The 24,388-nt window shown below is 43.3% G+C and overlaps 2 protein-coding genes across 3 annotated transcripts; both read left to right on the plus strand.

Moving 5' to 3' along the window:
* Positions 1-1,339: 1,339 nt before the first annotated feature.
* LOC147607651 (DEAD-box ATP-dependent RNA helicase 3A, chloroplastic-like) lies at positions 1,340-24,388 on the plus strand. 2 transcript variants are annotated; one of them, XM_086790638.1, is made up of 12 exons: positions 1,340-2,165; positions 3,335-3,465; positions 3,575-3,989; positions 4,084-4,182; positions 4,270-4,494; positions 4,651-5,028; positions 5,677-5,814; positions 5,946-6,041; positions 6,316-6,512; positions 6,634-6,792; positions 22,602-22,683; positions 24,014-24,388. In XM_086790638.1, the coding sequence occupies exons 1-11, from the start codon at positions 1,689-1,691 to the stop codon at positions 22,681-22,683; spliced, it is 2,397 nt and encodes a 798-aa protein (XP_086646764.1). In that variant the 5' UTR covers positions 1,340-1,688; the 3' UTR covers positions 24,014-24,388. The 2 variants fall into 2 exon arrangements, with proteins under 2 accessions (XP_086646764.1, XP_086646765.1); XM_086790639.1 differs by lacking the exon at positions 24,014-24,388 and adding an exon at positions 22,874-23,458 and having other exon boundaries at positions 1,347-2,165.
* Positions 17,416-18,410, plus strand: LOC147607652 (uncharacterized). Its single transcript, XM_086790640.1, has one exon. It carries the CDS (start codon positions 17,486-17,488, stop codon positions 18,260-18,262), a length of 777 nt encoding a protein of 258 aa, XP_086646766.1. The 5' UTR covers positions 17,416-17,485; the 3' UTR covers positions 18,263-18,410.

Raw genomic sequence — 24,388 nt, forward strand, 5'->3', positions numbered from 1 at the left:
TCAATGGGAAAATGCTCAAGTTTATCTCCTAGATATTGCGGTCCATTTTCAAGTTACACATCGGATTGGCACGGTTGCGTTTGAACTTAAAACTACCTCCACATGTTAGAGTTCATCCAGTCTTTCATATCAATAGGTTGAAAGGGAAACTGGGAGGTGAGGATAACACAGTTACTCCTCAAGAACTCGTTGAAGTCGAAAATTTATCCTATGTTCCACATGAACCTGATAAGGTACTTGAATTCAAGGAAAGGAAACTTTGTAGTTGACTAATCCCTGAGGTTAAAATTAGGTGGAAAGATAGGGAAATTGAGGATTCGACTTGGGAGTCGATTGAGATTGTTCAGCGCAGTTCTCCTTCTTTTCATTGCAAGAGTGCAATGTTTTGAGAGAGGGGAAGTATGCTATATGTACATTATGTGTGCTATGTTATATACACATTATGTGTGCATATACTAGGAGGCTAACCCACATTAGGCTTGTGAGCATGGGAGCATGGGAACAAGCTCTAGTGGAGCATGGGTTAGGACTAACCTTAAGGGTTAAGGTTAGGGTCAGACATCGGGTCAGGCATCCAAGGGTCACACATGGGGAATGGAAAGTCAAGAGTCACTTGAGGGCCCTCCTATATAATAGGGGCATGGGGAACACTCAAGGGAGGCTTGGAGGCTTATGCTATGGTCTCTTGTGTAGAGGTCCATATCTATTCATCTACCATTTCACACTATAGCTTGGATTGGAGTTATACCTCTTGATGGTATGGGACATCAAGGTAGAGGTATGATGTATTTCATTTATGATTCATGTGTGCATTCCTTAGGCTCGGGGGTGGTTGGTGGTTGAGTTTATGTCTGATTTATGTATGTTTATGCATAACAATTATCTAGAGAGATCTTAGGGTTTTAACAGCTAGGCACTTTTTCCCAAATGAATGGGATGGAACCATGTAAGCATTTGGCTAGAAGCTTGTGAACCCTATTAGTGGGCTAGGCACTTTTTCCCAAACGAATGGGATGGAACCGTGTAAGCATCTGACCGGAAGCTTGTGAACCCAATTGGTGGGCTAGGCACCTTTTCCCAAACGAATGGGATAAAGCCGTGTAAGCATTCGATCAGAAGCTTGTGAACCTAGTTAGTGGACTAGGCACTTTTTCCCAAACAAGTGGGATGAAACCGTGTAAGCATTCGACTGGAAGCTTGTGAACCTAGTCAGTGGGCTAGGTACTTTTTGCCAAACGAATGGGATGGAACCGTGTAAGCATTCGACCGGAAGCTTGTGAACCTAGCCTAAAACCCTGACCTTCCAAAACAGGGACAAAGTAGCGCCATTTCTTGAATCTACATTTGGGACAAAGTGGTGCTATTTTTTGAACCCACATTTTACAACGTGGAAAATATCTTGCAAATGAGGAACTTTTAGGGTAACCCCTGGGAGGGTTTAGGGTTTAAAAATTTGCCAGCTTCCTGCACCCCTGCGAGAATTGAGCAGTCGTGGGAAAGGTGAAGCTTGGCAAGCAAGCTTCTATCCCTCCAACCGCCGCTGTTCAACTCAAAGGGCTTGCCTCTCTGTGCTGCGGCAAAGGTTTACGATTTTATCTCTGTGCTCCGCCATAGCTGCGTATCTCTTCGTCCTCTCCCTGCTGCGTAGCCTCCTCAAGGTTTAGGGTTTCACGAAAATCTGGTATTAAATGGCGTCTGCAAAGAACTCGCAGGTGCTTGCCCGCACGGCGATGTTGCGGCTGAGGACCCCTGCTGCAGCTGGTATCAATGGAGGCCTCTCAACACCACAAATTACCTGCACAGATGTGATATCTTCATCATCGGCATCGTCATCATCAGCAACATCACCAGGGCCTTCTTGCTCTATGCTTGCTGCGAGAGTGATGTTCTGCTCTAGCAGGAGATTACCTGCTACCCACATTTTGCAGGGTGTGAGGCATCTGGATGGCCATGGTCTCAACAACGGTTTCCACTCTTGGAGCGCTTCCCAGGCTTCACCTGCATTTGCCGCTGATCTATTTGAAAACGAAGACCCTCAAGGTGGCCCAAGTTCACCTTCTTCATCAGTAGGCGGTGAGGGCATCGACATTGCCAAGCTTCCCATCTCCCCTGCACTCATCAGTGGTCTTGCCGGGCGGGGTATCACCACTCTTTTTCCCGTACAGGTACGCCGTAGCGAGTTTCTGATATAAGTTGTAAATAGATTTTTCTTTAAAATATTTGGGAATACGATGTTTTTCAAATTAATTTGTTTCGAGCTAGATATACAATTAAATTATTTGCGATCAATTATGAAACTATATTTATTAATTATAAATGAATATGATTTATAGACATTATTTTTTATAAATCTTCTACGATCATTAAAGATGTTGTCTTTCAGTTTTTAAGTTAAATATGTCAATTTTTATGTTACAAATTGAAAGTATGGTTTTTATTATATATGAATCTATTTTGTAGTCCTGTAACAAAGAGTTGATTTCTTCTCAGAAGCTGGTAGCTTCTTCCCTTCCAGTAGAGTACCTTCTTCCCTTCCAGTAGAGTACCTTAAACCCTGGACCCAAAATCTTTGGTATTAAGTATATGCAGTCACTGCATAGGCCAAGTTTCTCATCTACTGCACCAATTGACAGCAGGCCAAGGAGAGGGCCAACCAAGCTAATGCCAAGGTGGAGGTTACCGCTGCTAATAAGGTCAACTGTGCCTAGCCAACCTTGGGGTCACTTAACTCACTTACACAGGATGAATTGGTGAAAAAGAAAGCCGTTTTAGCCGTTTTACTTATGCAGCTAATGGTATGCTATGAGGTTATGTCTTCACCTTTTTACGTTGGACGCTCCTTCTCGCTTTCTTGGAGTCCCTATGATTTTTCAGTTCCAAAAAGAGTAGCCTGGTTATAGCACCCTTTTTTGAGATAAATGACGAAACCCTGAATTTTTGTGAGGGGCAGTCATTATATTTCATCTCTTCATGCATGCTTGTGTTGACCCTTTAGAGCGCTTTCACATCCCAAAACATCCAGCCTTTCATTCTCCAACCATCATGAGTTTCAAGGACTTTTGGCACTCAAAAGATATTGTGACCACCACGATCCAACCTCCAAGACCACCATACCATGGCTCACTTAAGTCTTGGTCAAAACACCAAGGGCCTTTTTGATTAAGTTGATTAAAAAAAAAGTTTCAATCCCTTGTCTCAAATATGTGTGATTAATTGCTTTGGTTTTGGAGACAATGTTTTTTATTATGTCAAAGTTTGTGGTGCTACTTTCATCTGTTGTCTGAATGTTTGCAACTCACTGTGTATGTCTTTGTTTTTTTTTTTGGGGTGACAGAGGGCTGTATTAGAACCTGCATTGAAGGGACAAGACCTCATTGCTCGTGCGAAAACTGGAACTGGGAAGACGTTGGCATTCGGTATCCCGATTCTGGATCGCATCATAAAGGAGAATGAAAAGCGGACCAGGTTTTGCAGTTATCCTCACGCTATGACCTTTTTGTACTTGTAGTCAGTCATGGGGTGGAAACATTTGCATGCATGTGTTGTTGGTGATAAAGTTGTATTTTTTTGACAGGGGATATGGAAGAGCTCCTTTGTCTGTTGTGTTGGCACCAACTCGAGAGCTTGCCAAGCAGGTTGAGAATGAACTGAAAGAGTCTGCTCCCAGCATTGAAGTTGTCTGTGTGTATGGAGGGGTATCTATTGAAGCTCAAGTTCGACAAATACAGAGGGGAGTTGATGTTGCTGTGGGCACACCAGGGCGAGTCATTGACCTCCTTGACCGCGGCTCTTTGAATCTTCGGGAAGTGCAGTATTTTGTTCTGGATGAAGCTGATCGGATGCTAGCAGTTGGCTTTGAAGAGGCTGTTGAGAAGATTTTACAGCATCTTCCGCCTCAAAAGCAAAGTTTGCTATTTTCGGCAACTATGCCAGAGTGGGTTAGAAAACTTGCTGGGAAATATCTCAAAAATCACATAGTAGTTGATTTGGTAAGTGGGGACTTCATTCAATCAATTATCAGGTGCCTACGATCAGTAACAATTTAGATGGTGCTGATTACTTCTCCAATCTTTCCTGCAACAGGTAGGGGATAATGATGATAAGCTGGCCGAAGGTATCAAGCTGTTGTCTATCTCCACTACAATGGGGGCAAGGCGTTCTATGTTGAGTGACCTGATCACTGTAAGTTGGGCAATCTATGAGCTTTTCATAAAGGCAACTTTATTGTTTTATGGAGCTGATAAGTTGTTTGTGCTGTGCTTGGGGCAGGTATACGGAAAAGGGTGCAAGTCTATTGTTTTCACTCAGACTAAAAGAGAAGCTGATGATGTTTCTTCTTTTCTGGGAGTGAAGTTGGGCTGTGAAGCCTTACATGGTGACATTTCTCAACATCAAAGAGAGAAGACCTTGAAATCATTCAGAGATGGAAGGCTTTCTGTTTTGGTGGCAACTGATGTAGCTGCTCGTGGTCTCGACATCTCTAACGTGGACCTCGTAAGTGCTACAAGGCTCATGTTCTGAAATCAGCGTAGCAGTTTTGGAATGCCTTATTGGGACTAAATGTTGCATGAAGGAGCATCATATGCTTGCAACGTCTTTGTACTACACTTCAAAGAATTGAATCCTGTGCATTGCTGTGGTTATCTGCAGGTTATCCATTATGAGCCTGCAAATGATTCAGAGACATTTGTGCATCGCTCTGGACGAACAGGTCGAGCAGGCAAACTGGGTACTGCTATTCTAATGTATATGGAGCAGCAAAGGCGCACTCTTGATTCACTCGAACGTGAGCTAGGATGTAAATTTGAAAGTATAGATCCTCCTAGTGCGGAGGATGTCATAAGGTCTTCTGCACACCAGGCAGTCACAAAACTGCAGAGTATTCCCGCGGATTTGAGGGATATGTTTCTTCCTACTGCTGAGAAGTTGATATCAGAGCAAGGGCCAGGAGCACTTGCAGCTGCCATTGCTCATGTGTGTGGCTGTACGGAGCTTCCTACATCCCGCTCGCTTATCTCTTATGAGCAGGTCCGTTGGTTCCTGCTCTTGTTGGTTGTAGCTAAGTTTATAAATATAGGTCTGAATGTTGCTACTCCTGTTGGCTTGGGGTGGCCGTACCACATTCCAGAATAGATTGTCCATGCTTGATTTGTCTGTAGGAGTCTTATCTATTCAGATCATGAAACTCTTATTTAGATGATGGTTATAGGGTTTTGGATGGATTCGCAGTGGTTATAAGGCTTATTTCTGTACACACTGTGTGTTTGATAGAATAGCAAAATCCTTAGAGGCTGCTCACCATGGTAAGAAGGTTGCATCTAGGCATATAGAGAGGGGGCCATACCACATACCAGAATGGCTTGGCCATGCTTGATTTGTTTGTACGAGTCTCTCTTGTATTCAGATCATGTAACCCTTATTTAGATGATGGTTATATGGTGTAGGATGGGTTTGCAGTTGTTTTAGGGTTTATCTCTATATACAGTAGGCTGTATGACAAAGCTGAATCTTTAAGGCTGTGCATCATGGTAAGAAGGGTGTATATAGACATTAGAGAAGTTTCTGATGCGATGAGAAAGCTGCAACTAGGTTCAACCAATTGAAGCTCTTGAATAGTTGAAAGTTTTGTCTAATTTGTGCCAAAGGATCCAATAGTGCTATTTTTTGCATTATCAGGGATTTACGACACTGAAGGTCACTCGACCTGGAGGATTGCCGATTGCTTCTGCAGAAGCTGTGACCCAGTTTGTGGCACAAGTTTTTCCATCTGCAGCAAGCAGCATTGGCAAAATTCGTATGCTAAGTGAAAGCGAGGTTGGTTGTTTTGAAACACTCCTTGAAATGTTTAGTTCTGAATATTTTTTCAACAGGTTTCTTTGATATTGCTGCACCTCTCATTTCCTGTGTGTTTTCTTTACATGGCTACTATTACTGGTGTTGGACAGGTTCAAGGTGCGGTTTTTGATCTACCTGAGAAGATGGCAAAGGACTTACTTTCGATGAGCATTGGGACAGGAGAAATTATTGAAGCCCCAAAGAAGGTTTATTCAGTTCATCTTTTCATTTGAAGTGAATGGTCCACTTTAGTCCTGGCTTTGTGGATGCATGCATGCATGCAGTGGGAGGGGGAAGAAGAGGGAGGGGTTAAGGCTTGAGGCAATAGTCTGTGAATTGCAGTGTGAACTATCTATTTTAGTTTTGTACAAGTCAAGCTTCTCTTTGCACTTGCTGTGGGTTTTCCATTTATCTGGACTTATTTGTTGCAGTTCAATGTGAGTTTGAATCTTCTTTTTCTTTTATATGGTATTTCAACAGCTTCCAAAGATTGTGGAAGACGCATTTCGAGGGGGTGGATTCGGCAGGAGTTTTTCACCTAGAGGTCCTGTTGGTCGATTCAATTCTGGTGGCTTTTCTGGAGGTGGTAATTGGTCTAGCTCTAGCAGGTTCCCAAGCTCTGGTGGCAGTGACTGGTCCAACAGATCTAGCTCTGGTGGCAGCAACTGGTCTAACAGGTCTACTTTTTGCCCTGGTGGCCGCAATCAGTTTAGTAGCCATTTTCATTGGTTTGGCAGTGCTGGTCTTTTAAGCATGCTTGCAAATTGTCTTGATAGGAGTGATTGCTTTTCTTTACAGGTCCTCCACTGGCTCTGATAGCAGCAGTTGGTCAAGTAGGCCAACATCTGGCTACAGCAGTACTCCCACTGGTTCTGGTGGTAGTGACTGGTCTAGCAGGTTTGAATCATCTTTGAGCAGCAACTCTTCCAGTAGAGAGGGATCTGGCAGTGGGAGCAGGTATTTTACTGGTTACAAAAAACTTATATTTTAATTCCCGTATGTCTTCTCTTTTTCCTACAAACTGCTCCCTTTACAACTCTTGAGATGGATGTGGGCATAAAGAGAGATAATTTAAGCTGCTTGTCCTGTAGTAGGCAAGAGAGGAAAAAGGGATGCAATTGAGGCAGTAGGGTAACTAGACAAGGACAACTCAAGTTGGGGGGGAGTAGAGATGACGAGTGGGCATTCAGGCTTTTTTTACAAAGTTTTTTTTTTTTCTGGACACTTGTGTATTAAGTTTGAAAAAAGACATACAAAGTCAGAAGACCCAAAAGTACAAATACACCATACAAAGCATGGAATTACCATAAAGGTGGTTGAAAGCACAAAGATAAGGCAGACGGAGTCTCAAAGAAGAGAAGACAATTCTGGAGGAGCCATGCACTTGGTCTAAGTGGCCATCAAAGTATGAACAATGTCACCGCAAATGCAAAAGAGTGTAATTGCCCCTGTGCATCTGGCTCTTCATAGGCTCGGTAAAGCTGGCTGAAAGCACCAAGATAGGCCAGACGATGTCTCATAGAAGAAGTATGGACAATGTCACCGCAAATGCAAAAGAGTGTAATTGCACAATGTCACCGCAAATGCAAAAGAATGTAATTGCCCCTGTGCTTCTGGCTCTTCATATGCTCCGTAAAGCTGGCTGCAAGCACCAAGATAAGCCAGACGATGTCTCATAGAAGAAGGGTAATTCTTCTATTTTATGGGAAAGCTCTTTTTCTTGGCTGTAGCCTGTAACAGATTTGGAGGAGCCATGTACTTTGATCCAAGTGCATTAGAGCATGAACAATGCCAGCCCAAATGAAAAAGACTGTGTTATGGATGTATCTAAAGTACCTTTATTTGCCTCTGCATCTGGCTTTCTGTATCATCCATACAGAGTTGCTGGAAATACTCTCCCAGATTGTGGTATATGGCATGCCTTGAATCAAGAGATTGTCACCTCATTCAAGTGGAAAATTTAAATGTGCGTTGATGTATCCTGATGGCTCTGGATTAATCTGCTCTCTCACATAATGGTTGAGGACCTGATTGGGTGAGCCGGTCAATTGATCATATAGTATAGGTGATGTATTATACAAATCTACCAATTAGGCTACCCATGTTGGATCAAATGATCTTCTCTTCGCTTCTTAAACAGTACTGGATATTCTCTATATTTAATGAGCATCAAGGGGTTGGTCCCAAAAATTGCTCTCCATTGATTAATTCGGATCCATCCCATGGATAGAAATTCATAAAAACAAAGAGATCTTTCTATTTCAGATGAATTGTCATAGTTTTCTCAAACAGCATCTTCGCATGTCTTGTGTGATATGAAAACTCTCCCATTGCTGCTGTCTAGAGGGTTTCCATTGTTTGGACCGTGTCTAGAATCTTCTTGCATTGCAAGTGTTTCATGGCACATCTTCCTTAAAGCCATAGTGTCCAAGTGCCATAATTGGTAATTTGGAATCAATGTACCAACAATAATGAAGCTTGTCGATATGCATTGGCTCCATCAGTGCATCTTGGTTGGCCACCTCAATCTTGAATCCTAGTCATCTTGCCTACAGGCTGACGATTGGCTGTCTCTGCTCCTCTATGGCTTGTCTATTGTCCTTATGGATTGGCCATGCTATGGGTTGGCCTTTGGCTGGCCCATAGACAAATCTACAATGCGACTACATGCTATGGGTAGACTTCTACATGCTTTATTTGATGAATTCTCCAAGTGAGTTATGAGGATTGATTCTAGAGTGACCTCTATGGCTCGGAGACTGACCTACGTAGCTCGTGCATGATTGTCCTTGGACTGAGGGCTCACAATGGGATTATGACTTACGACAAATATTCCCAGAAAAAGGTATTACTTTTGTAGAAATGTTGCACTAATAATCATGCTTGTGTCATTGTGACCCCAGTGTAGGGTGCACTTGACACTCCCCTGCTTAACTTGGCGGCAGGTTCAAGGCTTCCATGTAGTCCGCCAATAGTTGGGGTACTGCGGAAAGAACTCTTCATCCAACCATACTGCATCATGGGTTTCTCAGTCTTTGAACATCATGTAAAACTGTCGTATTCTTCGATTGGAACCATGCTTTCATTTGTGGAGTAGAATTTGTTTTGGCTTTATGACTTTTGTCTCGTCGATCATATTTGGTTATTGCTCTTTTGATATATCTTGCAATGCAATGTCAGACCTACATATTGCTTCAACCAAGAAACATGAAAGACATTGTGTTAATTCTTTCTATCTTTAGTGGTGCATATGCTCTATCAACTACCCTTTTGTTGTAATTATACTTTCTATTTGTTATGATCCTTAGTGCAAGGCTTCATTATGACTGAGTCTGCCTTGTATCTTCGAAGCTCTGACAGAAACTCAATACACACGCCTTTGTACGAATGTATGCTCTTATGTGTTTGTGTGTGCATGGTGTGTGTGTCTGTGTGTGTGTGTGTGTGTGTGTGTGATCATATATTGATACCAAGTTCTATACTCACTATTGGGCATTGATGACGTTAGTGGAGATGTCGTAGTACCTAGTCCATACTATGCATGATGGAGTTGATGGTTTATTGTCTTGTGGATGACTACCATGAAGTTATAAATTACACTTTCTTATAAGGTGAATTTGGACATGTTCTTGGATTCATCTAGGTATATGAAAGACATTGTGCATAGTCCAACTTTCCGGCAACTTTAAAGAGACATCACTTAACTTTTGAATGATGGGAAATGGACTGAAACTTTGGAATGAAATCGCTTGCCTACTTGATTTAGGTGTTGCTCCATGATGGGTAGATACATCCAATCCCCTTCTTTAAAGTTGACATCTCGCTTAGGTTTGTTCGCTTGTCGGGTATAAGCTTCCCAAGCTTTGGCAAGGCGCTCCTTAATTGACTGAATGATTTTCAAAAATATTTTTGGTTGTCTTGTTGGCCTCTAGAGATAGTGATATACTTGTCTCGTTAAAAGAGATGAGAACCGGCGACCAAATGCTGCCTCATACGATACCGGGTCAATACTTGATGTGAGTGAGTATCATTTAGGATTGATTGAACCAATGGAAGATATTGTTTTCATTTCGATTACTAGTCATGGCAGTATGATTTGAGAACATCAAAGGCTAATTCGTTATATATTTTTGTTTGGCCATTTGTTTGAGGATGGAATGCGATGGACAGTTGTAACTTAATCCCAAAGTTGTCAAACAACGCTCTCCAAAAATGGGATGTGAACTTAGGATCTCTGTTTGATGTGATTGTCTGTGGCAAACCACCAATGGGATACCAAAATCGAATGAACAAGCGAGCTATGTCCTCGCCTGTGGCTATCTGCTTGCACAGTATTCAGAACTTACTGAATTTGTCCACAATAGTCATACATTATGTGTTTCTAGATCCCAACGGAGGTGAGAAGAAGAGGGTTTATGAAGTCCATATTGATGTCATGAAAAGGTTGCTATGGAATAGGCTAAGGTTGAAGTAACCTTGTATGTTTCGCATGTGGAACTTTCACCTTTTGACATATCTGACATGCTGGTAGACATCCTGTTGCTTTTTGGGCCAATAGAATGACCTCTCTAACTTCTCCAAGGTACTGTTGATACCTCTATGACATCTGACAAGAGAGTCATGGGTATCGTGGAGAAGGACTTGGCGCTTTTCTTTGAGCACACACGGTTCTAGAAAAAAAACCATCCATCTTGTATATAGTAGTGGCTTGGTTTCTGACCTGTGCTAACTGATACTGAGACCCAAATTCTTCCGAATCTGGATATTGTGCCTTTTTGCTGGCCAAGTCTTTGCCCTGAATTTCTAGCACAATGGACTCTTGTAATGTTTGAATTGTGCCTTTTTGACTGAGACCATTGGCAACAACGGGTTGTTCTTACCAGAGACATTCAATCATTCTCCCAAATTGTTGGAATAATTGACTCCATCTGGACTGCCTGCCACTCCATTGGGCACCGGGCATGGTTTGTAACCATTTAAGTACCTAGTGATTTGTCTTAATTGTGAACTTTGTCTCATAAACAAAATGCTTTCAATGTTTAAGCGCGGTCATCATCCCCAAAAGCTCTTTGTCATATATTGAATAATTCTTTTTGGGGTTATTCAACTTGCGGCTATAATAAGCCATTGGCCTATCATCTTGCGGAAGAATAGCTTCAATGGCTAGGTTCCTAGCATCATTAATCACCTCGAAAGAAACTCAGTACATAGACCTTTGTATGAATTTATGCTCTTGTGTGTGCGCGTGCGCGCGTGGGGGAGGCGTGTGTGTGGAAGCATATATTGATACCAAGTTCTATACCCAGTATTGGGCAATGGTGACTGGGAGATAACTTTATTCATTGCCTGGAATGCCTCTAAAGCCTTGCTCGTATAACGAACACTTTCTGACGACGAGTTTTCATGCCCTTTAGTAAGCCAGTGAGAGATGCTGCAAGGTCAAAAAACTTATCCATGTGTGTTCTATAGGCTTGACAAAGACCCACAAATGAGTGGATTTCCTGGGCTATCTTGGAAATATTGCAAATTGAAAATGCCCTGTACTTTTTCAGGATCGAGGCTAATGTGTGGGAGAAGGAAGAATTAGGGTTAGTTCATGTGGGAGACATACACAGAGAAGCAAGGGAGAGAGAGAGAGAGTTGTGGGGATAAGTCAACTCATGAGGCATGAGTGTGTGACTCCCCTATCACACATGTATATTGCACTAGTACACATAGTGCACTTAGTACATTAAAAGTACTAAGTGTACTATGTACTATAACTTATGGGCTTGTACACACTATAAGGGTGGGCATAACGCCTTTACCCCAACAGCTAATACTTGATGAACTAATGATGTATCCCAGGTAATGTATTTTCAGCACTCCAAACTCACTTTTCTTGGCATTGATAAACAACTCTTTGTCTTGCAAGAGTTGCAAAACTTGTGCCGCATCTCGCGCATTTTGTGTCGTAGTCCTTAAGAAGATAAGGATATCATCTAGAAAGATGAAGACACATTTGCCAATGAGATCCCTAAAAACTCGCAACATCATCTTGTAGAACGTTTTTGGTGCATTGGTGAGTCCAAAGGGCATCAACCACAAATTCATAGTGGACGTGCTCGGTCTTGAAGGTGGTTTTTCGAATGCGGCCTCAAAGATCCGAACTTGATGGTAGCCACTCTGAAGGTTCATCTTAGAGAAAATTTTAGCACCATTGAGTCGTTCTAGGATGTACTCTGTTTTGGGCATGGGGAATCTATTTTTAATCGTCAGTGCCTCGTAATCCACACATAAGCGTGCGGTCTTACCCTTCTTTTGGACAAACAGGATGTGAGTGGCAAACGGGGAGGAGGAAGGTCGGTTAAAACCAGACCGGAGTAGTTGGGATAGCTGCTGTTCCAACTCGCTCTCCAATGCCTTAGAAAGGCGGTAGGAGAACTTGCTGGGAGGCTTTGAACCAGGAACCAACTCTATGCGATGGTCCTCATGTCTACTGTGTGGGAGGTCATCTCGGAGCATAAAGTTGCTGTATTGAGACAAGAGACCAGCCATCCTTTGCACCATTGCGGGTGTTGTCTGAACTGCATTAGATTGAGAGCGGACATATCTCGGTCGGCGGCTTCTCGATGGCACTAGTCTTTCTCATACTTGCGTATGGCTTCCTTATCCCTTTCTTCCTCTACACGTTTTTGTTCTTCCTTATTTTTGTCTTCTTAAGCTTTTCTTGTTGCTTCTTCACGTCTTTCGTTGCCTTTTCCTCTTTGTTCCTCAAGACCAAAGAACATTTTTGCCTGATCTGAGAGGCCTTCTTTGGGCTTCTCTTTCTTGCCGTCAAGCTGCATCTTCAATGAATTTATTTGTTTCATCATTATTCTCAGGAGCTCTTTTGTGCTTGGTCAAAGCGTACTTTCTTTTGGTGTGTTGCATTCGAAGCTTTGTGCCTCCATAACTTCCTACTGGCTTTCTTCTTTTTGCGAAGTCTCTCTTGAGTCGTCCTCACATGGAGAGAGCTTGGGGGTTTTTTAACAGACCGTAGTATTACCATTCATTGGATGCTCTCACTTCTTTAGGTAGCCGAGTTAGGTCAGCAACTTGATGCTTTGATACCAATGTTACATGGAGTGAGGTTGATTGTGGAAACGCACAACATGGCCCTCTTTATACCTTTATGTCGTGAGATCGTTAGCATCCAATTTATAGAGTAGGGAGGGAGAAGAGAATAGAAGGAAAGTAGATGACATAGTATTGGGTCCTAATTATCCAGTGAAGTCTCCCCTTGCAAGCAAGAGTATTTGCTTATATTAATTCTTTGGAGAATTGTTGAACAATGCTTGAGAACAAGCAATATGATTGCCCAACGCAAGGACAAGGAAGGCCGTACGTTGGTTGAGTATCCACCAATCCAAGGCATTGCTGTCTACCCTATTTAGATTCATCAACAAAAATTCTAGTCTATCCGAATAACTCTGGATAGATTTAGGTAATTGGGTCACACATCTATGTCTTGGATTTGTCCATGCCCCGCTGCCAGGTTCACACGGTTGACATGATCACTTTGTCGGGTCTCCACTCCCAATTTCTATCGAATTTGGCATCAACAAAATTGAGCGCTACCGGTGCTTTACCAGTGGCACTCACATACGTATGAGGTCATTGGGCCCGAAAACTGCCATACTAAAGTTACAATCCAGGAACGGCCAGGACAACCAAGGGAGAAGCTAACGCAAGGGTGAAGATTTGAAGGTCAAGGGCAGAGATCTATCTCAGCCAAAACAGGTTCAGTCAGTCTTTTATTTTCAGATTTGCATCATTCTAGTTAAAGCAAATACACCATTTGTGGTGGGGGCCCTACAGAGGGTATTCGGGACCCAATACCGTGTCCTCTTCTCCCCCCCCCCCCTCTCTATTTTTCTGCACATCTACGTTCAGTTTTGTGCGTTAATTTCGTCGCGACGAGTGTGCTGATTTTGGAGCATTGAAGTTATCGATCTCCCGTGAAGCTTCCGCATGTTACAGTGGTATCAGAGCCTACTTCAAGTGTAAAGATTCAACAAGAAACCAGAAATTTTTTCTTGCTCATGTGGTTGGTTTTCAGACTCTAGTGGACCACCCGGTTCGGAGTGACTCTTGTCCCTCAAAGGACAGTTGGTTTCCAGCCTTTGGAAGCCTTGGGAAGTCTCCCGCACACATAGTGGATGGTCAAATTGCGCTCCGGAAAGGAGGTGCATTTTCCTGCTATGGCGAGCTTCGACGACCAGAGCAACCAAGAACCTTGGGACCAAAGTGCACTTTGAGTGCCGAGGAGATTGCTCAGTACAAGGAGAAGGGTAGGTGTTTCTTTTGTCCTACAAAAGAACACAGTTCTCGTGAGTGTCCTAAGAAGACTACCGCTCCAAAGACCGCCGCCTCAGTCTCCATAGCTTCCATGGTGAGCCTAGCTTCCACATAGACCCCAGTGGCTGTCCCTAGTTCTTTAAATCCCAATGCTTCAGTTGGAGCAATCATTAGCCGGGAGCTCGAAGATAAGCAGAAGGGCGGCCATGATCAGGAGTATGAGCACAACGAATTGCTCAAGGCCTTTGGCTACATAGGTGGCCAGAGAGTCGTCTTGTTTGACAGCGGCAGCACGGAGGACGTGGTCACGGAACATGCCGCTCGATGTGCCCGTTTCGTCTTGACTTTGGTGGACAAGCAAGTTGAGGGTTTTAGCATAGGCATGACAACGAGCATCAAGTATGAAGCTCTAGGTACTAAATTAGTTATTCAGGGCATAGAGTTTGTGCGTGATTTTATGGTTACCTGTCTTGTAGGAGCAGACATAATATTGGGCATTTGGTGGTTTCACAAGTTCCTTCTTGATGTCAAGAGCACACTTTCCAAATTAGCCCGAATGTGTCAAACGTCCAAGTGACCATTAAGTGTGAGTCAAGAATTCCGAACTTTCCGGTCATAAGCCACTTGCAGGCTAAACGAGCAATCAGGAAAGGCGCACATTGTGCGATAATATACATCCAGATGGTGGCCAGTGCTTCCGAGAAGTATTTGGCTCTCCATGAAAAGTTCCAAAAGATTTTTCTTCGGGACAATCTCCCTCCCTAGCTCCCCCCTGTCCAGACCGCAGGACCACAAGATCGATCTCCTCCTAGGTTCGGAACTCCCCCAGCAAGTTTCCGTATCGCCTTTCAAGGGCAATGGAATCGGAGTTGGACCGCCAACTCCAAGAATTGTTGCAATCTGGCTTCATCCGTCCCAGCGTGTCGCCATTTGCAACTCCGAGCTTGTTTGTCAAGAAGAAAGATGGGTCTTATCGTTTGTTTGTCGATTATCGTGCAGTCAATAAGCTGACTATCAAGAGTAGATTCTCGATGCCTCGAATAGATTATATTCTCGAGAGGTTGAATGGAGCTATGGTGTTCATTTGTGGTCATGCCTTTTGGCTTGACGAACGCCTATATTCAACCGCATGATGATGCGTGTGTTCTGGGAATTAATTGGAAAGTGTGTTCATATTTCTAGACGACACACTAGTATTTTCAGCTACGGTTGAGCAACATGAAATGGAGAAAGTCGGAATTTTATTTGTTCGAGGTTCATTACCTTGGATATATAATTAGTACAGAAGGCATTCGACTTGATCCGACTAAGGTGGTCGAGATTGTCAATTGGAAAGTACCTCAGACTGCTTATGACATCAGATCCTGTGTGGGTATATGCCAGGCATACTCCACCCACATAGACAAGTTTTCTGACCTCGGCGGATCTCACCGATCTGCCAAAGGGTGCCAAGACAAGAAGGCAACGGATTCGAAGGACTCCACGAGTGTTGGAGGCATTCAAGAACCTCAAGGTAGTTTTATTAGAAGTACCTTATTTAGCACTTACCTCGTGGGGTGAGCCATTTCGGGTGATCACCGATGCGAGTAACGTCGCAATTGGCGGTGTACTACAACAAAATGGTCATCTAGTAGCTTACATGTCTAGTAAGTTACTGCCGGCAAAAAAGAATTACGCAGTCTACGATCGTGAACTCATTGCAGTTATACAGGCCTTGAAACATTCGAAACATTTTCTATATGGCCTTGACTTTGAGGTTCGCACTGACCATCAGGCATTACGCTGGATTCAGACAATGCCAAGTGCATAGTGGAGTGATCGATAGCACCGCTGGAGCCAACTATTCCAGCAATTTGGTGGTATGATTGAGTGCCTTCCAGGAAAAGCCAATCCAGTGGCTGATGCGTTGAGTAGGAAGGGACATGTAACTTTGATTCAGACCACTAAACTCGACCTTGGTGCTACGGGACTAGACAACATGAAGCACACGTACGTAGACTCTGAGGAATTCGGTACACAGTGGGAACATGCATTGGATGCCACAGGACCATGCCACTTTTTGATACGCGATGGTTGGCTTTTCTACAAAGGCTGACTATGTGTCATGATGTCATGACCCTGTGTTTTTCTTTGGTCCAGTATGCAGGTGTGCACGGGGACATGGTGGACAGTGTGAATGGCATGAGTTTGGAGTTAAAAAAAGGAAACCCATGTGTGGACAACCCCAACTGTGAAGGGGACAAAAGATTTAAAAGCCTTTAAAAACTTGATAATACCCTTTATGAATGTAAACGTGGCCCATATGCTATTATTGGGGCCACGTGTGTGCTTCTTCTAAAAAGGGACTGGCGGGCTGTTATAGGTGCCACTTTTATGGGTGAAAAAACGCATGGCTGCAAGCGCCTCTATTATGGGTGAAAAAGCGCATGGTTGTAGGCGCTTTTCCATTTTTGGTGCAAAAGCAGAGGGGTGAACAGGAAGAGGCGGGCTGGAGCTGCGGCACATGCTCTCTCTTGGATTGTACTTGCTGGAGCTGCGTAGACATAGAGAGGGTCTCCTGAGAGGGAGGGGATCAGAGAGGGAGAGACACCTACAGAGGCAGATTACAGACTTCTTTCGACCAGAGATTGAGCAGTCAGGCCAGCAGGCATCGCAGCTAGCCCCAGAGTACAGCCGCACCAGAGGTACACTGATTGATCGGGCTATAGAGCTGGGGCGGTCCAGGCGCCCCAAGATGAGAGGCCCATCTCGACACCGGCGGAGACTACAACAGAGGATCAGGACCATACTAGCACGGCATGGGAGACGTCCAGTCAGAGTACTCACCATGGAGGACATTGAGGATATCCGCCATCGACTGATGAGAGACATCTTTGGATAGTGATGTGTATGATGCTTACCTTTGTTGCTGGAGTTTTCCTCCCAGATGTTATCCATTAGGAGCTCCTAGTACCGTACTTTTCCTCATAGTTGTTTCAGTTTCAGTTAGTTGTTTAGTTGTTTTTAGCTTTCCTTACACAGACATTGTATCAGATCCACCAATTGTTGTAACCTTTTTGGTCTCATAGGTCATTTTGGCCTTCTGAAGACGTTAATATATCATATCATATCATATCATTTCATTTCATTTCTCTCTCTCTCTCTCTCTCTCTCTCTCTCTCTCTGTGTGGCTTGGCACACGGATGGCTGGGTTGCAGGCGCACAGGGCTGCTCTCTCTCTCTCTCTCTCTCTCTCTCTCTCTCAAATTCAGTAGGGTTTAAATTCAGTACCCCCCTGAGGGGGAGGGGGGGGGCTCCCTGTGGGCTATTTTCAGCACCCCCGTGATACAACATGGCCCCTAAACTGAAGTCATTTGCAACCATGGCCTCGAACCCACCCCCCCTTCCACCCCTTATCAAACCTCAATCCCCATGGGAGATCTTCATCATGGGAGAACTGAAGAAATTGCAGCAGGAGGTCTCCACCCTCAAAACTGAGCTGACACACAAGGAAACAAAGATTGCCAGTCAAGAAACAAGGATTGCTGGCCTCGAAGCTCAATTGCAGGACATCAAGAACAAGCAGGAGATTCAGGAAGCAGCCCAAGAAGCAACCCAAAAAATACAGGAAACACAACAAGAAAGCACAAAACCTCAGGTAAAATCAGAGAACTTTGTCAGTGAAGTACTGTCAGTCCTGAAAGAAAATGAAAGGGTCAAAAGCCTGGAAACTTTTGTTCGAATTGGGGGCTTGCCAGAAGATTGGTCAGTAGGTACCAACACAGATGAACAGCTAGAGGGATACATCTTGGATGTAGATATCATAAAGGAACGACTCACTAAAGTGGTACCTTTTATAGACCTTGGTGACCCAACTGACATTCAAATTAAAGGGAAACAGGCTAGGGTTCGATACTATGATATGATTGATAAGATCAAGGTAATGAAGCAGACTAAATCATTGCAAGGTACCTCGGTGTGGATTTCTGATGAGTTGACCCCACTACAACTAAAGAATAGAGCGGGGGAACTGGCCAAAGTCAGAGAAGCAAGGAAACAAGGGAAGTGGGCGGTCTATAGAGGAGGAAAAGCTATCATCAAAGATTTTAAAGCTCCACCCTCCTTTTGAAGGACATGAACTTGATACTTATACATATCTAATCACATTAAGCACATGGTGATTTTACCATTGTAACATGTAACTCTCATGAGTCATGAGAGCTTTGAAGTTAGTTTCTTTTTGATCCCACATGCACTTTTCTTTAACCGATACCCCGAAGTGGATTGTAACCAAAGATGTATTCTGATCTGTCCTATAGGTCAGCTTTGGCCTCGACAGGACGTTAATATATCTTTCTTTCTTTCTTCTTTCTCTCTCTCTCTCTCGCTTGGCACACGGAGGGCTGGATTGCAGGCGCACAGGGCTGCATACTCTTCTCTCTTGGTGAGAATCAAGGCAGGCAAGGTGGGAGCCTGAAGCGTGTGCTTTCTCTCTTTGGGAAGAGCCGGCTGCAGTACACGCACAGCCTACAGGAGCTTTTACTTGTCGGAAGGCTGGTCGGTGCTCTCCCTCTCTCTCGTGGAAAAGTTGGGGGCTGGACTGCGCTCACCCTTCCTCTCTCTCTCTCTCTCTCTCTCTCTCCCTCTCTTGGAAGGAGGCGCAGGGCTGTAGGCGGCTGTAGGAAGTGCACAGCCGTGTGGGTTTCTCTCTCTCTCCTACATACTTGTGGGGCATCAGCTTGGTGTTTGGTGGTTCCGAACACATGAACACAGACATCATGTTGATGGTGTTCAACTGATGGAACTTTCAGCTTTTCTTTGCTTTGGTTCAGGACTGTTTTGGAAAGGGTTTGCGGACTGTTTCGTGGCAGTGCATGTGGCTACGAACATGAGCAATTCCGGGACTGTTTTGAGATCAGTTCGAGGATTGTTTATGGGCTGTTTTTGGTTGGCTGCAAATTCAGCTATGTGCTTGCAGGCAGAAGGTACAAGAATGGACACATGTTTGGTACAACCTCGCTACTGATTGGACAGGGGACAGGGAATCCATGACAGAGATGGATAATACCCTTGGAAGGTAGAGAGGGTTGGTATAGGTGTGTGGACTGTGTGGTATGTTGTGCTGTGATGCGAGTTCTCTTTTGGGAGACAATTTGGGAGTTTGTGTTGTGATGGAGAAGCACTGGATGTGTCAGGGTCTGATGCTGTTCATAGGGTGAGAGGCTATGGATGGTTGTGGTAGCCCTGATCATGGGAGAAAGCTTCTATATGCAGACTCAATGTGTGAGTTTTTTGATGTGAACAATGGCTGGACTTGTTTGTGGATGTCGAGTGGATATGAAGCCATGATGCAGGGTCTTTGCAGGCTTCAGGAGTTCTACTGTGACGGCTGAGTTTCTAGCCTTATTGTAATCAAAGCTCTCTTATAATCAATTTACCGCAAGGGGCGCCACTGCGTTTTGGAGCCAATCGGTGTCCGTGTACTGTTTGCAGGAGCACTTTAGCTTCCCTTGTTTGTTTTCCTTTTCTAGGTCCTCGATGGTGTTGAAGTGTTTTGTGTGCAAGTTTGTTTTTGCACTGCCCATTGGTTTTGTCTGAAGACCGAGGCCGGTTTACAAGGTTCCGTTGTTGCTGGGACATCGTTGACTTTCTCAAGTAGGCGAGTTCGTGGTTGCTCTGGTCGGGACAATCACCAACTTTTCCCAAGGGGGTTAGCTCGTGGTTGTCTCATGAGAGTCACATCAAAAGCTTCAACATGTGGAAAGTGAAAAGGAAGTGGAGGAGACAGTGTAGGACTGTGTGTCTTTGCTTGTATGAGGTGAAGAGCAAAAGTTGAAGATGAAGCTCAGGAGAAAAGACACAAGGACAAGAAGTAGTCGGCCAGGAACAAGAAGCAGTTGAAGAGTTATGGCGCAAAAGATGGGTTGAAGGCTATGGCTTTCGACACTTTGTCACTAGTGGTATCTTCACGGAGGCTTCATGGGTTCGGAAGACAGTTTCTTTCTATGTTTAGGAGTGGTGATCTACTATGCTTCATTAGGGACTTGTGCTTACCACTTGGGTGGAGTGCAAGCAGGTTTTGGGTGCTTGAGGATGTATTAGATGAGGCTCAGACGGAAGTGGAGGAACTTGATGAGGTTCTTATTCTCGAGCAAATACTGGCCCTCTAGGAAAGAAAGGTACAAGGTAAAGTTTCCCGTCGCTATCTTGTGAAGTTCAAGAACTGTTGACTGATGGATGCGAAGTGGATGGAGGAGGGTGACTTAGCAGATTCACCTCAGGTATTGCAGCTTTATCTTGATGTCTTTTAGTTGTAGCCAACTCTTGCTACGGCTCATTCAAGTTCAGCAGAGCTGGGGTCTGGAGCATTGCCTGATGCTCAAGAGGGGGGTAGCACCTCCGCTTCCTTGTTACAGACAGGCTCAGTTGTTATCTAGGAGTCGCTTGGTGACATCTTTGTATTCACCCGAAAGTACTGATAGCTGACAGTACATGTGCTTATGGGACTTCTATGATATTGTGTACTAGGCACATGAGATGGTAAAGTTGGGTATGGTTCACAGTTGGCCGCACCATGAACTATAATTGCAACTATGGATAACTCTATGGAGGGCATAAGTCTTGCGAGCAGTCCTAGAGTTGGTTTGGTTCATGGATATATGGATTGAACTCTATTTGTGCATGTATGTATACACTTTTTGAGGTATTATTGTATTTTGGTGCCATTGGATCTTGGTACCATTGAGAATACATTGGGTAATTGTGACCGCTCACAGAAGGCCTACAGATCGGAAGACAATATACACATATTTAGAACACTTAATTTAACTGTTATTAAACAATGGAAACAACATCAGCAACACAAATATTGGAAATACTGAAAATACAAATGACACCAGCACTGGGGCCGGAAAGGGCCGGCCTCCTCCCTCAATACTTTTTTTTTTGTATTTCTTGGAGTATTTATATTTGTACAAGTGTCACGGGCCTGACAGGCCAGATTTCTCCACAAGGGAGTGAAAACAACCAAAAAGAACGGGTTCAAGTCGATGAAGAGGTGTTGGGCAGAGTAGCCCCAAATCACAGGCTTATTCCCACCTTCACTGGGTTATACCTACCTTTCATTGGTCTTTCGGGACCGTACCAAAATGGATTTTGGATTGTCGTGAGTTAGCATTCTAGAACATGATTGTTCTAGAGTTGCTCATCAAGTGGACCATTCATATTGAAGATAATAGCTCTTAGGAGATTGTTGAATCTCTTAAGGGATAGCTCTTTGACTTTTTTGCTAGTTATTGCACCAATGGTTGTGTGGGGGTTCTAGTTAAAAAGAAAAGAGTATGTTATTGCCTCAAATGTCATAACATGGCTGGCATACTATTTGAGGCTAGGCTTTTGCCTAGAGGTATCTCTGAATGGGGACACAAATGTTAATGGACTCTTTAGGCTTGGGATAGTGTGAAAGGGAATTTTTAGTTAATCAATGTGCTTTCTTGCTTTATTTATCGACCAAACCCTATATAAGTGAGTTTTTTTGCTCATAAGTGCACATCTCTCACAAGGATTACTTCCTACTATTGTACTCTTTATATTCTATATAATTGGGCTTGGGTTCTCAGAATAAATACCAAATTAGGGGGGTTAATTAGGGGTGATCACATCATTGGATTAGCCTAAACATTGCTAATCCACCTATCAAATCCCCATGCCTAAACTCCTCACCATTTAGGAGTAATTAAAGGGCAAAGAAGAGGGTTAAAAGGTGATTAACAATGGGATTAAGAAGATTAATCATTAGTTAAGTTAGAGTGACTTTACATTAGTTGAAATCCACTAATTAGAGGTAACCTCTAACTTTAGCCTTGTCCCACCTACCTTGCATTAATGAGGGGATCTTAGTTGTCTTCCACTCACTTCCCTTCAAATTTTAAATTCAAATTCAAATTTCAAACTTGCCACGGCCGTTCACACCTAAGGCCATGGGCGTACGCTTCTAAGTGTACGGCCGTACCAACCCGAAAAAAATTAAAAAAAATTAATCGCTAGTATATGTTTGTGCTGTGCATGACTTTCCGCTGTCCATTTTTCAATGTTAAAACTTGCTCCAATTAGTTCACCATTCTTGGTAGGTGTTTTCTATTATCTTTTTTGTTGATATGGTCTCAACATTGTGCTCGTGTATTGTGTCATTTGCATTTGCCATTTAATTAATATGTTGACCAAACTCAATATGGTGAGTGGTGCTGCTATGTAGGCTTGTATTATATTGTGGTAAAGGGTTGAACAATCTCAACCTTTTCACTTATGTTTTTTTGGCCAAATGTGTGTAGTCAGCCAAAGCTTTTTCTTGGGGCTCACTATTGGTCTAGGGGTTGTCTCTACCATGAGAGCATATTTGAGCCATTTTTTTGGAGATTGTTGTGTGGGTGAAGTTAGATTAATTTTTTACAATTTACTGAATTGTGTAGCTTATTTTCGGGAAAGTGCCTAAGGTGCGGGCAACCTGGACATCGTATTACAGACTGCCCAATAAGCTGGAAACCGAGATGAGTAAGTATTGAGTAGAAAAGATTTGGTTTTTTTAATAAGAATACTGAGAACATTTAATTTTGTTTGAAAGTTAAAGACTTTAATTTTGGGTTTTGTTTCATATGGAGTGTGTAAGTAGTAGTCATAAATTGTCCTTAAAGATCTCTTCTGGTATAGTGACATCTATATACCACATCTAAACCTTGGACAGATGCAGACTTCTTAGGGTGGCATTGGAGTCGTCTTGGTGACTGGCAGAATAGAGTCATGACAGAATACCTGATGGTTCCTCTCAATTTGAAGCCTTCACATTTGTAGTGTCTCCTACTCGTGAAATCAAAAGAGAGGCAATGTCACATGGTGGGTGACAAGGAATGTTTGGCCATGGTCCTTGCGCCTTCTTTGCCCTCTCTTGAGTTTGCTTTTCTGAGTCTGGGTATCTCATGCTGCATGCAAGAAAATTGTTAATTACGTCTTTGGTCCACATACTCCATGACTTAGTGAGTGGGGACCAAACTCCTCTTTGAATAAACACTGGAAACCTCCTCTGATTTTGTAGTATGCTGGACATCAAAAGATAGTGTTTTGCTTAGTCTCAATCTCATCCTTGTTACATGCCCGACATATTGATATCTTTTCTTGACTATCTTGTGTGCGTCACACCTCCCTCCAGCTTCAATTCAAAGTTATGTGATGATAGCCTGATCTGGCCCATGGAAAGGCCATGTATTGTCATTTATATTGTCTTGGCGAATTTTTTACAATTTTGATTATTGAAAATAGGGAATTTGGTTTAGATGTATTTTGATTTATGTTAATGAAATTAAATGCATATTTTGGTACTTCTTTGAAGTCCTTGCTGAAGAGTAGACTGATTATTCACTCGAACTGCTTCCTCAAAAATGTCCTCGTCTTTTGAGGGTGAACCCTTTGTCATGCTTTTCTGGCATTTTGTCTGACATAATACCCTTCGCTACATTCTCTTGCAGCTGAGCTCAGTGAGCTTTGTATTCCTCATCATACCAGTAACCACTAGTTTTTAGGAGTCTACCCTATGGTCGATCTGGGCTTTGATATTGATGACACAACTTTAGGGCCAGCGTAATGGATGGATTGTGCGAGAATGATTTTTTTCTAACAGTGGATAGTGTGGAGAGAGTCGATCTGGGCTTTGATATTGATGACACAAGGAAAGGACTTCAGGGCCAGCGTAATGGATGGATTGTGTGAGAATGAATTTTTTCTAACAGTGGATAGTGGGAGAGAGAGAGAGAGTTGAGTGGGTGTTTTAAAAGTGACAGGGTCTTAATGCTTGCTGATGATCTCAAATCCTTTGTTTTTGTAAGGGCAGGCTTAGATTCTCAACAGAATCAGGTGTGGCAGCTTTTTGACGTGAAAGATTGGCCATGGAACCTCAATTGCAATGGATGTGTCTTGCCAAATGAATTCTTTCCTTGTTTTCTAGAATGCTATGAGTGAACACAACAAATGAGCTGTAAGAAAGGGTTATCGTGAAGCCAAAGAGATGTAAGAAAGGGTCGTCACTCATGAACACTAGAGATTGCCCAATTGGTTGAAGCTCTCCCTACTGTGCTGAGTGGGAAGTTATATTAATCGTCGAAGTAAGCTATTATCTCTCTCTTTCAATCCTCCTCTGCACTTCTTCGGTGCCATTTGAATGCTATCTCTATATATGAATATTTTTATATTTTTCTGCTGGTCTCAA

The sequence above is a fragment of the Cibotium barometz genome, chromosome 55, assembly GCF_041138505.1.
Source record: "Cibotium barometz isolate CiBa-2024 chromosome 55, ASM4113850v1, whole genome shotgun sequence".
NCBI lineage: Eukaryota > Viridiplantae > Streptophyta > Polypodiopsida > Cyatheales > Cibotiaceae > Cibotium > Cibotium barometz.